Source organism: Triticum dicoccoides, chromosome 3B, assembly GCF_002162155.2.
Source record: "Triticum dicoccoides isolate Atlit2015 ecotype Zavitan chromosome 3B, WEW_v2.0, whole genome shotgun sequence".
Taxonomy (NCBI): domain Eukaryota; kingdom Viridiplantae; phylum Streptophyta; class Magnoliopsida; order Poales; family Poaceae; genus Triticum; species Triticum dicoccoides.
The window spans coordinates 616,326,913-616,341,039 of record NC_041385.1 but is presented as its reverse complement, the minus strand read 5'-3'; the positions used below and the strand labels follow the sequence as shown (position 1 = coordinate 616,341,039).

Genomic DNA, 14,127 nt, shown 5'->3' with positions numbered 1-14,127 from the left:
CGTGGTCGCGCGCCTCCGCGGGCGCCGTGCCAGCCGGCCCGCGCCTTCCCGGCCTCGCGCCGCCGGAACCCGCACCGGTTCCCGCTGGTGCTGCCTCCTCCGGCGACCCCCGTCCCCGCCGCCGCCGGATCCGGCCCTCCCAGGCCCGATCCGCGCCGCCCGCGTCGTCCCGTCGTCGTCCCCGCCATCTCCGGCCCTCCCCGACATCTTCCCCATCTTCTCCAGCGAGCTCTCCGGCGAACCTCGAGAACCGTGCAGATCTAGAGGTTGACCCCGATTTCCACTAAGTCCCCGAATATTTTGCATTATCATGCCATGTTCATTGCATCATATCTCTGCATCCGTAGCTCCGTTTTGTGCGTGTAATAGGTCAAATTGTTCATCTCAATGAGTACTTCATTTCATTCAATTGCACCATATTCATTTGAGGTCATCCTGATGCCTGAATCATCGTTGCAAGAGTGCTTCATAATGTTGTCTATTGTCTGTTAACAGAACATGCACTTTTGTCAGTTTTGCCATGATTGATGTGTGCATTCTATGAGGTTGATGTCTACATGTGTTTTGATCTATGTCATGCCATATTTATAGAGGTGCTTACCATGTATTTTTGTGATCAATGTGGTGACTAGCACAAGCATGCAAACTAGGCTTCGTGATGTTGCTGATTTTAGTCCCTGTTCTGCTGTTATTTTGATGCCATGTAAACTTGATGCTACAGAGAGATCCATGCATATTTTGAGATACTTCAGTAAGGATGTTTTGAACATATGGTTTTTCTCTAGCCTTTCATGCCCCTGGTTGCAATTATGGACTGGTCTAGCATGACATTTTCGTGCTCTACTTTTGCTCCAAAATGTTTCCTGGCAGATTGTTTACATGTTATTCAATTTTGCCAAGGTTGTTGTAGTTGATCCTTGCATGCTATGGACTTGTTCTTGCCTTGGTTTGTTTCATAAAAATGTCTTCTAGCTGATGCTATGCTTATCTTGTCATGCAATGATTTGTGGTGAGTGAATCGAGCTTGTTAAGTAGGGTACTTGTTGTTGCTGTTTTGCTAGGCTGAATCTATTATTTCGTGATGCTATGTAAACCTGCTGCTACAAATCATTCTATGCATAATTTGGAGATGTTCACTAAGGGTGTTTTGTTCTACATGTTATGCTCTATCCATCCATGCCCCTGTTTGCAATTATGTCTTGCTGTAGCTTGTTATAAACTTGCTCCAAAGTTGCTAAATAATGTTGCTGTCAGCCTGTTAACATTAAGTTCAGTTGTTGCCACGATTGTTGTTAGTGTTCCATGCACCCTATGAACTTGCTATTGCCATGCTTAGCTTCATAAACATGTCTTCTTACTGTTGGGTGCCTTGCCATGCCATTTATTGCTCTGTGGTGAGTGCTACAAGCTCATCTACATGTTATCTTATCGTTGTTCCTGCCATGTTTGAATCTGTAATATAACTTGCCATGTTTACATGGGTGCCATCATATTTTCTGATCCTTTTTGGCTCATGGTCAGTAAAGGACATTTGTTATATGGGTTTAGTAGATTCATGCCATGCCTTTGTTTGCCATGATATGTTCCTGTAACATGTTGTTTGATAGCTCTAAACATTGCAACCTGATGTTATTTTCTGCAAAGTCTGAACTGTTATTATTTGAATCTTGCCATGTGTGTTTGAGCATGTTCTAGTTTTTATGGAGATAGCTCAGTGTTCATGTTTTGTTATGCTTTACCTATACATCATGCCCATGTCTTTTGTTTTCTTGTTGAGGTCCTGTAGCATATTGTTTTGATGCTTGCAAGATGTCTAGTTGTTGTTTTGGACAGCTTGTCCTTTAAACTTGTTTCATGTGTGTGTGTTGAACCGTTGCTCCGTTTTGAGTGTGCTCTATATGAAACTTGCTTGATTTTGTATGTAGTTTCATATTATCATGTTGCATCCTTGTTTTGAGGTGTTTGCTTGATGTTTGGTTGGTTGCATTTTGCATCTATGCCATGTTTAACTTGTTTTGCTCATATCTTCTAGGTCGTAGCTCCGAACTAAATGAACTTTATATGTAATTTGACTAGAATCTCGTGTAGATCATCTTTGTGCATCTTAACTTGCTGTTTAACAACTTGAACATAAGGTTTATTCAGATCTGGACCAATTTCGAAATATGCATATGAGGACTTACCGAAATTGTTATATGTTGTTCCCGGCCTCATTTAAACTTGCTTTGATGTGTTGCTTTTGTTTGCATCATCTCTTGCCATGAGTAGCTTCATGTAGCTTTGTCATGCATCATGCTTGGTGTGCATCATGTCTTGTTTATGTGTGGTGTGTTTACTATGTTGTGTGCTTCTTCTCGATAGTTCCCATTTCGTTGCGATCGTGAGGATTCGTTCGTCTATGCTTGGTTCGGCTTCATCCGTTCGTCTTCTTCATGGACTCGTTCTTCTTCCTTGCAGGATTTAAGGCAAGACGACCACTACCCTGGATCTCACTACTATCATTGCTATGCTTGTTGTTTTGTTCTATCGCTATGCTGCGCTACCTATCACTTGTTCTTCAAGCCATCCCAAATTGCCATGAACCTCTAACCTTTGACACTCTTCCTAGCAAACCGTTGCTTGGCTATATTACCGCTTTGCTCAGCCCTCTTATAGTGTTGCTAGTTGCAGGTGAAGTTGAAGATTGCTCCATGGTGGACAGGATTTTGGTTGGGATATCACAATATCTCTTATATTATTAATGCATCTATATACTTGGTAAAGGGTGGAAGACTCGGCCTTATGCCTGGTGTTTTGTTCCACTCTTGCCGCCCTAGTTTCCGTCATACCGGTGTTATGTTCCCGGATTTTGCGTTCCTTACGCGGTTGGGTGATTTATGGGACCCCCTTGATAGTTCGCTTTGAATAAAACTCCTCCAGCAAGGCCCAACATTGATTTTACCATTTACCTCACCACCACCTACTTTCCCTTGGGAGTCACTCTCTCGAGGGTCATCTTTGTTTTAGCCCCCCCCCCCCGGGCCAGTGCTTGTCTAAGTGTTGGTCCGAACCGAGCAACCTGCGGGGCCACCTCGGGGCAACTCGAGGGCTGGTTTTACTCGTAGCTTGACTTATCCGGTGTTGCCCTGAGAACGAGATATGTGAAGCTCCTATCGGGATTGTCGGCGCATCGGGCGGCTTTGCTGGTCTTGTTTTACCATTGTCGAAATGTCTTGTAAACCGAGATTCCGAGTCTGATCGGGTCTTCCTGGGAGAAGGTATATCCTTCGTTGATCGCGAGAGATTATCATGGGCTAAGTTGGGACACCCCTGCAGGGTATAATCTTTCGAAAGTCGTGCCTGCGGTTATAGGCAGATGGGAATTTGTTAATGTCCGGTTGTAGATAACTTGACACCAGATCCGAATTAAAACGCATCAACCGGTGAGTAGCCGTGATGGTCTGTTTTCGGTGGAGTCCGGGAAGTGAACACGGTTTCTGGGTTATGTTTGACCTAAGTAGGAGTTCAGGATCACTTCTTGATCATTGCTAGCTTCACGACCGTTCCATTTGCTCTCTTCTCGCTCTTATTTGCGTATGTTAGCCACCATATATGCTTAGTCGTTGCTGCAACCTCACCACTTTACCCCCTTCCTTTCCCTTTAAGCTTTGCTAGTCTTGATACCCATGGTAATGGGATTGCTGAGTCCTCGTGGCTCACGGATTACTACAACAACAGTTGTAGGTACAAGTTATGCGATGTTCTTGACGCGAGAGCGATGTTTGCTTGTATTGGAGTTCTTCTTATGCTTCTTCTTCGATCAGGGGATAGGTTCTAGGTCGGCAGCCTGGGCTAGCAGGGTGGATGTCGTTTGAGTTTCTGTTTGTGTTTCATCCGTAGTCGGATGATGCTCTTATGTATTGTGATGTTGTATTCGTGTGGCATTGTATGCCTTATGTATGTAACCCCATCTATTATGTAATGTTGATGTAATGATATCCACCTTGCAAAAGTGTTTCAATATGCGGCTCTATCCTTGGTGGGACCTTCGAGTTCTTTTTGGATAGGGTCGCATATTTGGCGTGACAGAAGGACCAATGGACGGTATCATATGCTTTACGGAAGTCAATCACTACTAGGGAAAACCCTAGTAGTAGCGCGGGTTTTGAGGCTATCAGCAGCGCGGGCACCCGCGCTACCAATAAGGCGCTACAGCTAACTGTTAGTAGTAGCGATGTCTGTACCCGCGCTACTACTATTGACTATATCAGCAGCGCATTTTTGGAACGCGCTACTATTAGTTAGCTGTAGCGATTTCCTGAGCCCGCGCTACTGTTATATCTTTCACCATTTCCCCATTCCAGCTTCAATAAACTGCAATTTCCAGATACTAGGTACTACTAGATATCAATTTCATAAAGCATTATAGGTACTAGGTAGTACTCCCTCGGTTCCAATTACTCGTCGTGGTTTTAGTTCAAATTTGAACTAAAACCACGACGAGTAATTTGGAACCATCCTCAAGCAGTACAAGGTGACATCTACGACGATCATCATATTTAGTTTTAGATGATATCGACGACGATCATCATATGTAGTTCGACATGATATTGACGACGATCATCATATGTAGTTCTAGATGATATAGCCACACACACATATGTAGTTCTAGATGATATCAACGATGATCATCATCCTCAAGCCTGGGTGGTGGGTGTTCCTAATGGTAATTAGGATGGCCTGTCCAACACGAAGATTCTTGCCAACGAGGAATCTCTTCCACCCAACCGAGTTTAAGTGTGTGCGCCGTCTGTGTCCATGCGGTAAGTACAGGTGGTGACGGAGCCCCTTGCGGTAAGGCGTAGTCCAGCTGAGCCTTCTTCATCAAGCTCGATACCACAACTCACAGATGGGTTCTTTGGCAATTTCTGAATAAGAAAAACATATCAATTAATAAATAGCCTCACACATACTCTTGCAAATATATTTCTATTAAGTCTAGATTTCTACACTATCAAAAGACACGGTACTATGCATTTGTACTAATTAATCATGAATTCTACTAATAAGTATATATGGATTATCTACACTATTAATAGTTCCTTGGATTCTACACTAATAAGCATGTGATCAGACTCTACACTAAAGCATATCAATGACTAGATTCCACGCAACATATCATTGGACTCTACACTAAGCATATCATCGGATAATTTGCATTTGTAAGTATAACATACCATATCATGTCGATCGACCATGGTACTTGTCAGGCGGGTCACGAATGGCACCCCGACAAAGTCAACACGTGGTGGAATTATGTCCCATAGGTTGCACACCTCCTCTTCGCTCAGCCTCATTCTTTGAGCTACGATGGCTTCATGAAGTGGGTTCTCATCATCTTCATCGAGTGGGTCCTCATTATCTTCATCATCTTCTTCATTTGCATCATCTTCGTCATCTTCATCATCTTCCACCAGGTTGAGATAAATGACAGCCAGCTTGGGTCTTTCTGCTCTGAAGGAGAAGCTGATCAACTCACCACCAGTAAGACGCATGCGGGCGAGGAAATGGGCCCATCCATCTCCTCCAAGCAATATGAGCAAAGGATTAATGATTCACTTTACAGGAAAGAAAAACAGTAGCATAGTGGTGGTGGCGCCATTTTATGGACAATTATAATCCTAAGATCTAATAACATATTAGATGACAAGGTACCACGTACCAAAGCATTTCGGTGGCACCTATTTCCGAAAAATAACAATAAAATGGTGCATACTAAATCAACTAAATCAACTAGCATACTAATCCACTAGCATACTAAATCAACTAAATCAAAATGTTCTAAATCAACTAAATCAACTAGCCTACTAAATCAACTAAATCAACTAGCCTACTAAATCAACTAAATCAAATAGCCTACTAAATCAACTAAATCAAAATGTTCTAAATCAACTAAATCAACTAGCCTACTAAATCAACTGAATCATATCAACTAAATCAGAATGTTGCATATGAACTAGCCTACTAAATCAAAATGTAGCAGGGAGGAGGGGGAAGGAGGGGCGACTCGAGGAGGGAGAAGAGAGTGGGACGGAGGAGGAAGGCGGAGGAAGGAGGGGCTGGCCGGCGGCGAGTGGAGGGAGAATGGAGGAGGAAGGCGGAGCGAGGAGGGGTCGGCCAGCGGCGAGTGGAGGGAGGACGGAGGAGGAGGCCGGTACCGAGTCCAGCGAGGAGGATGAGGTGACGGCGGCGCAGATCGGAGGAGGGGCGACGGGGGAGGACTGGCGACGCGGGGGTTGAGGGGGAGATCGAGTGTGTGTGTGAGTGTGATCTAGATCGGATAGGTGAGTGGGGGGAGATGGAATGGCTTAGCAGTATCGCGCTATATCAACATGCGCTACTGCTAAACGACCTATCAGTAGCGCCTTTCGTCGAGAACGCGCTACTGCTATGTTAGACATAGACATAAAAAATACATTGATCATCAATTGTCTTTTTGTGTACAATCTGATTTGTCAATAGGAATCCTCGACGGTTGGTTTAAGAACAGGCGAGGATTCCTATTGCGGCCACAGATCCTACACATAGAGTTCAATGAAGACCAAGTGCTTCTGAAAGTTGTAGAAGTAACATATTTAAGGTGGTACAAACTCTCTTCATGAAGCGAGATGGGACTAAATTTTTATAGTAACCTTAGTAGTAGCAATTATTGCGTAAATGCGCTGCTGCTACGATCCGTAGCAGTAGCGCTCTTTGTATTAACGCGCTGCTGCTATAACTGGCCTCGCGGCGGCGTCGTGGGAATTTTAGCAGTAGTGCGTCCTAGAGTGTGCGCGCTACTGATAAACTTGTTTCAGCAGCGAGTTTTGAAAGCGCGCGCTACTGCTACATAGCAGCAGCACCTGATTTTAAAGCGCGCTGCTGGTAAGATTCTGTGTATAGGCTTTTCCCTAGTAGTGAATCTTCAAGAACACAGCGCGGATGTGTTTATTCTTGACCTCATGGATGATCTCGTGGAGAATAAGAATCCCATCAAGAATATACCTGCCTTTCGTGAAGGCCGACTGGTTCGGATGATGGATTCGAGGGGCAATCAGAGCCGCCCTAGTGGCGTACCCCTTGGTGAGGATCCGGAATATCACATTGAGGACTGTGATAGGGCGGAATTGCCTAATGTCAGCGGCTCCCGGCACCTTGGGAATCAGGGAGATGATCCCGTAGTTAAGTCGGGGCATATCTAATGTCCCCCTAGAGAACTTCTGTAATAGGTTAAATCTCCTTGACCATCGGCCAGAAAGCCTGGAAAAAACGAACCGGAAGACCAACGGGGCCCGGGGCAGAGGCCAGGTTGAAGCTGCATTACCCAAACCGTGGACGTCGATCCGGATCCAAATCATTCAACGATTTCGAAAGGACAGACATGTTACCTCAAAAATTGCCAATCAATTATGATCTAAAGAAATCGAGAAATATTACCTGGGACGTCATTACTCACGATCTATCCATGAGCTGTTCGTTAATGAAACAGATCAATATGACGAGCACGTGCTGGCTGCTGCTGCTAACCAGGTTCAGTTCGCCGTGTCATCGCCAAAAACGAACCCGGGCGCATAGGCGTCCAAGTGCAACGGCCCCCCTGTCCAGCCTCTCAAACTCCAATCATTCTCCCTCGCCTGCCCCGTTGTATGCACTCACGCACGGAATTACCATGGTACACCCCCCACCAGCTGCTGCATCTACCGTAGTCACGCCCACCACGCCAGGGTATAAGAGTAATTTCCTTCTCATTAGATATAGTGCCTACGTAGTCTTCTGCCAGTTTGAGTACTCACGACGAACGCCGTCCACACGCCCCAGAGCACTTCGAACACGAGGCCGCCGGCGAGCATGGGCAAGGGAGCAGGCGCCGCCGGCGTGGACGAGCCGCTGCTCCCAGAGTTCTCGGGTGGGCATGGTGGCGGGGCGTCGGTCTCCGGCGCGGTGTTCAACCTGTCCACGAGCATCATCGGCGCCGGCATCATGTCGATCCCGGCGGCAATGCGCGTCCTCGGGGTCGTCCCCGCGCTCGCCCTCATCGCGGCCGTCGCCCTCCTCTCCGACGTCTCCGTGGAGTTCATGCTGCGGTACACGGGCTGGGCGAGCGGCCCGCCCTCGTACGCGGGGATCATGGGCGACGCGTTCGGCCGCGCCGGCGCCGCCGCGCTGAACGTCTTCATAGCCTTCACCACCGCCGGCACCCTCGTCGTCTACCTCATCATCATAGGTACGAGGCTGAGCCGCTCCGATTGGCATTCCCGAGCGTGAACCGTGGCGCGCACCTAATCTCATCGGAGGTCGCAGGGGATGTGCTGTCCGGGAGCGTGGAGGGGGGAGGCGAGCACGCCGGGGTGCTACAGGAGCTGTTCGGCCCGCAGTGGTGGACCGGCAGGGAGTTTGTGATACTGGCCACGGCCGTCGTCGTTCTGCTGCCGCTGGTGCTCCTCCGCCGCGTCGGTGAGTTCACGTTCAAGTCAATTGCCAGTTCGATTGCGTTTCATTTTTGGCAATACTACTACTAGCTAGGTATCTTCGTGGAGGCCATGTGATGTGACAGCCAGATCGTAGCTTTCTTAGAAAAAAATAGTTAGCCAGATTAGTGAGTTGGCGATCAGTTCTGATTGCGATATGATCTTCCCATACATGCATGTGGGGTGGGACAGTCAGAGTGGGATCTCATCGAATTAGCTAGTGCTTCCTTCATCCCATGTTAATTGACGCTTAAACAAAACGAATGTACCTACAGTAGTACTGAAGAGTACGATTTAGTGATTAGTTCTGACCTGTAAGTTTGATTTAAGCGGTTCAGCATAGTTTTTGGACACAAAAATGAGTATTGCTTAAGCTCGAACGTATCTTGGGTGTTTTGTGCTTGTTTTGGGGGACAAGCATAGTAAAACTGCGCGTAAAAAACCCAATTTCAGGAAACGGAAGAGCGAACTTGCATAAAATGAAAAAAAAAGTTTATTCAAAAGTAAATTTTCATTGGGGTTTGTAGGGGAGTAAATCATCGCTCACAACGCATAACTACATTAGGCACAAAAGGGGGCATATTTGGGCATCACTCTTTTTATTTCAAGAAGAGCACTGCTACACGGACGACACTTACCATCCGAAATTTGCACGACGTGACATATAACATCATTCATGGGCAAGTCTAAACAACAACACTCGGTTGGATTAGCCATCGTGTTGGTGTCGTTGAGTAAAATGTGTGTGTGAAGTACTCCCGTTTCAAAAGTTAGGATAATTCTCAATCTCTACATTGATTGGTACAAACAAATATGCATTATTTTTATGAAAACAATGACGACCAGCGTTAGACATTGATACCAAACAAATCGGGTTTATAAAATACAAAGCCATCCATAAGGCCTACCTCGCCGCATCCTCTTTACGATCCTATCCAAACCGTATGACCATTGACTATATTCACCAGTGGAGCAATTTTGCAACCTAACAAAAGGCGTAAGACCCTGAGACAACATCTTCAAGAAGGAATTATCGTTGCATGCGGATGACTGATCCAACCACAAGTAGTACATAGGGCTATCGTCCTCAAAACATAACTTGGAGTCAACACTTTCAAATATGAAAAAACCCGACCCAAAAGGATAAATCATGGGTTTTCGCACCGAGAGAATAAAATCTCGATGCCAATTCCAGTGTCGTCATCCACCTCTACTCTAGCCTGCTCACACAAGTTGGCTGAAGGAGAATTCAACGGAACTGGAGACACCATCACATTACTTCCGGTTGATGCCGCACCATCTTCTCATCGATGGTTGTCGTGCCCACCACAACAATGCCATGCAACCTCAGCCAAGACAACATAGTTGTGGCTCCACACACCGGTAGACACGTAGCATATCTCGTGTCACCGCTGCCACACCTGCATATCTGCATGGCTTAGGCTAGTGCATGCTAGATTCCGTGAGATCCCCATGCATGCGGCCCAAGGCAGCCATCGATGGTCGGATGCAACCCGCCGCCCCTCACAACACGGCAAACCACCACCCCCTCCAAAGTGTTGTTCGGTTGCCTCAACGACGAGGAAGAGACCTGCCGCCCCCTTCACCAGCAGCTGCCTCAGAAGGAGGTGAGAAGAGGGATGAGAGGAGTAGGGCGGCCGTGGAAATACTAGGGTTTTCTTCCCCGCGCCCAATGTTGACGCCAGTGCAATCTGTAACGTGTGAGCTATATCTTGATTGTGTATTGTATGCTCTTATGTGGGTGCATTTTTCTGTAGCAAATGATAAAATCGGTGATATAGTTGTGTGCATCGAAGCATCAATTGCCAGGTTAGGGATTTGAACCTTCTTCAGTGGAAGAAAAATAAAATCGTAGAAGGATTGGAGCGAAAATAAAGGTTAGAGGAAAAAAATCGTATCAAGAAAAATAAATCGTATCATGATCTGCACGTCACTAAGTCACTTTTACTCTAATAGTTTAGTGATGCTAATGCTCTGTAGGTCACTTGCACGGCAGAAGAAAATATACTGCACGCGAAACACATTCCAGAAGGAACAGCTAAAAAATGGTTTTGAACGGGAAAGTAGGCCAGGGTCTAGTTGTCTGTAGCGCTACTCCGCTGCAGCTCGTGGGAAGCACGAACGTACGGTCGCCATCTGGCTTCTCTACCAGACAGGTCCACCACCACCGCAGCGGGGCAGTAATCAAGGCGTGGAGCTCCACTCGATCGCCCATGCCCGTGTGACTCAGCTCTTATCCCTCGGCATGCACAGTCACCCCGTCCCTTTCTCACCACTCCTTCTTTCACGCTCTCGAGCCGCCGATTACAAGTTCGCACCCACTCCGCCGCGGTGCTCTCTCCCTCCCCCTCTGCTCTTGCTTTGCTTATCATGGTGTCCAAGAGCTCGCGCGGTCCCGGCATGGCCGCCGCCGGCAGCGAGGCGGAGGAGGCGCTCCTGCTGCCGGAGCGCGTCGCCGGTGACGCGGGGGCGCCTCCCGGCAACGCGTCCGTCCTCGGCGCGGTGTTCAACGTGTCGACGAGCGTGGTGGGCGCCGGGATCATGTCGATCCCGGCGGCCATGCGGGTGCTCGGCGTGGCCCCGGCCCTGGCGCTCATCGTGTGCGTAGCGCTCCTCGCCAACGTCGCCGTGGACTTCATGCTCCGGTACACCCGGGGCACGCCGTCGTACGCGGCGCTGATGGGCGGCTCGTTCGGCCGCGCCGGCGCCAAGCTGCTCAACGTCTTCATCGCCTTCAACTGCGTCGGGACCCTCACCGTCTACCTCATAATCATCGGTAATTGAACCGCGGTGCACTGCCGAGCGTGGCGCGCACATGCTTGCGTCTGGCGTGATGTGAGAGATCCTGAGTGTTGGGAGAGTTTTGGTGCAGGGGACGTGATGTCCGGCCCCGTGGGCAGCGGGGAGGCGCACGCCGGGGTGCTGCCGGAGTGGTTCGGCCCGCACTGGTGGACCGGCCGGGATGCGGTGCTGGTGGCGGCCGCGGTGATTCTCCTGCCTCTTGTGCTCCAGAAGCATGTAGGTACGTACCCCGCTGCTCGAATCGAGCACAGCTATCCGCTGCGCGACCGAGAATCGCTTAGTAATATTCAACGTGTTGACGTAGCAAATTTTTTGTCCAAAAACTCAAGCTAATAACACGAGTAGATCGTGAGACCAGCCATGTCGAGGATGAGCACATGGCGACGTGGCGTCCTGGCCCGGCGATTGCTCCGTGCACTGTCACTGTGCACCCTCGTGCTTCATCTTTGATTGTACCACCAATGATTGCTTTCCATTCAAGTGCCGACAGTGGGGAATGTATGCCACTACCACCAGTAGAGTTGCAGTGACAAATGAAAAATGGTCACTCTGAATTATGCAGATTCGCTGAGGTACACATCGGCCGTGTCCATCCTTCTGGCGGCGGTGTTCATGCTCATCACGATGGGGATCGCGCTGTACACAGTCTTCACCGGCACCGCCAAGATGCCACGGATGCTGCCGGACTTCTCCACCCTCGCATCCCCCTTCGAGCTCTTCACCGCCGTCCCCGTCATCGTCGTCGCCTTCACCTTCCACTTCAACGGTACTCCACATCGACCGCGCCATATGCTTCACAGTAGCTTTCAAATATTCGAGGCTGTGCAGCTCACCTGTGTCTGCCTTGGCAGTGCACCCCATCCGCGCGGAGCTGAGCAAGACGTCGGACATGAAGTCGGCGGTGCGCATCTCGCTCGTGCTCTGCGCCGCCATCTACGCCGCGGTGGGCTTCTTCGGCTTCCTCCTCTTCGGGGACGCCACCATGCCCGACGTGCTCGCCAACTTCGACCGCAGCTCCGGCTCCGGCGTCCCGCAGGCGCTCAACGACGCCGCGCGCCTCAGCTACGCGCTGCACCTCGTGCTCGTCTTCCCGCTCCTCCACTACTCGCTCCGCGTCAACGTCGACGAGCTCCTCTTCCCGGGCCGCCGCCCGCTGGCCACCGACACGCGCCGCTTCGTGGCGCTCACGGCCGTGCTCATGGGGTTGCTCTACGCGCTCGCCATCGCCATCCCCAGCATCTGGACGCTCTTCCAGTACTCAGGCTCCACGTTCGCCGTCTGCATATCGCTCATCTTCCCTGGCGCCATTGTTCTCAGGTACGCCATTGATCACCTGCTTGTACAACAAGCACATAAAACTTTCAGTAATAAAGTTTCCTGGCCTAATCCAACACCGTTCAATTTTTTGCAGGGATGTTCATGGAATAGCAAAGAGGAAGGACAAGGCAATGGCGGCAATGATGATCACTCTGGCGGTGATCACGAGCAGCATCGCCATTGCTTCCAACGTCATGAGCTCCATCAAGGGCGAAGTGAAAGGTGTTAATGCCGGAGCTAGTTAGCATGTACAGTTTCATTATATATAGCTAAATCAAAATTCTTTCACCTGCAAAGTTTGTAGCGTTCCTCCACTTTAGGTTTTGATCGTGGCAAATGTGATACGAGGCATTGTGTATGTTCTGTGTAACGGCTATCAAATGGCAGTCGGCCGTTGTTGTATAAAACAGTTGGCATACATTTACCGTGTATAAATATCAGGCCAAGAAAATGAGCGCCTTTTGTCACACGAATTTGCTGTGGATACGATGTTTCATGCCTGACACTCAAATCGAACGGGGGATTAGTTTTTTTTTTTTGAGGGAAAAAGCCTTTATTCATTCAAAAACCACATTCAGTGAGATATAAGTCTGGTCATGAGGCTGGCCAAGCCAAACATGACGGCCAAAAGCTAACCTTAAAGCAAATCTAAGTAGCTTATGAGCTTCTAAATTAACATGACCATCTTCAAAAGAGAAATTACATTGAAACGGTAATGATCTCGACTTTATTTCAGAGATGATCGAACCATAGGGACCCTTGTTTCCTCTTGTTATGTCACCAATAACCTGCTTGCAATCTGAAGCAACCACCATTCGCTGAATATGAAGATCTTCCGCAAGGGCAATAGCCTCCCGGCATGCAATAGCCTCAAGTGTTTGCTGGGTCCCAAATACCCGCGATGACCAAAGCTGAGCTCCCCAAGAAAACACCATAGTTGTCCCTGCAAATAGCTACCGACGTTCCCCCTCTATGTGTCCGTACAGCTGCATCAACATGGATCTTGGCATAATTTGCTGGAGGCGCCTTCGGTCTCTGCCTGACCATGCTAGTACTTGTTGTACCTTGGCGGACAGGTTTTAGAACTCTCACTGCTTCCAAGTCAGATATGAAGCGGGTAATGAAAGCATGTGTTGCATGGGGGGGTTTGAAAAATTGCCTCATGGATAGCCTTTCTTCTCGATGTCCATATTGCCCAAAGAGTTACTGAGAGGAGAACGAACTTTTCATGAGAAAGCGCCGCGAGAAGGCTAAACAACCAGCTCTTCGCCCTCATTTCTGTTGTGGCAACCAGTGTACTCCCTAGTTCCTCATCCACCAGGGCCCATATGCATCTCAAAACAGTACACTCCAAGAGTGAATGCCGCCATGAATCCACTACACCACAGAAACTGCAAGTGCTCGAGTTTGACATATGGCGATGCGCTCTGACATCCTCCGTCTGTAGAGACTGTTTCGATAGTCTCCACAGGAACATGCGTACTTTTGTCGGGACCTCCGT

General features: G+C 48.6%; 1 protein-coding gene across 2 annotated transcripts; it reads left to right on the top strand.

The window, feature by feature from the left end:
• The first annotated feature begins 10,778 nt into the window (after positions 1 to 10,778).
• On the top strand, positions 10,779 to 13,093 carry LOC119277440 (amino acid transporter AVT6C-like). Of its 2 annotated transcripts, XM_037558719.1 has the most exons (6): positions 10,779 to 11,283; positions 11,380 to 11,529; positions 11,872 to 12,075; positions 12,161 to 12,626; positions 12,721 to 12,891; positions 12,923 to 13,093. In XM_037558719.1, exons 1-5 carry the CDS (start codon positions 10,878 to 10,880, stop codon positions 12,869 to 12,871), a joined length of 1,377 nt encoding a protein of 458 aa, XP_037414616.1. In that variant the 5' UTR covers positions 10,779 to 10,877; the 3' UTR covers positions 12,872 to 12,891; positions 12,923 to 13,093. The 2 variants fall into 2 exon arrangements, with proteins under 2 accessions (XP_037414616.1, XP_037414615.1); XM_037558718.1 differs by having other exon boundaries at positions 10,782 to 11,283; positions 12,721 to 13,093.
• Positions 13,094 to 14,127: the final 1,034 nt, after the last annotated feature.

Bases quoted from the DNA above. Each gene is read 5' to 3' on its own strand.
- LOC119277440 (XM_037558719.1), top strand. From the start codon at position 10,878: ATGGTGTCCAAGAGCTCGCGCGGTCCCGGCATGGCCGCCGCCGGCAGC. The intron at 12,076-12,160 runs GTACTCCACATC...CTGCCTTGGCAG, and splicing joins CTTCACCTTCCACTTCAACG to TGCACCCCATCCGCGCGGAG. The intron at 12,627-12,720 runs GTACGCCATTGA...AATTTTTTGCAG, and splicing joins CCTGGCGCCATTGTTCTCAG to GGATGTTCATGGAATAGCAA.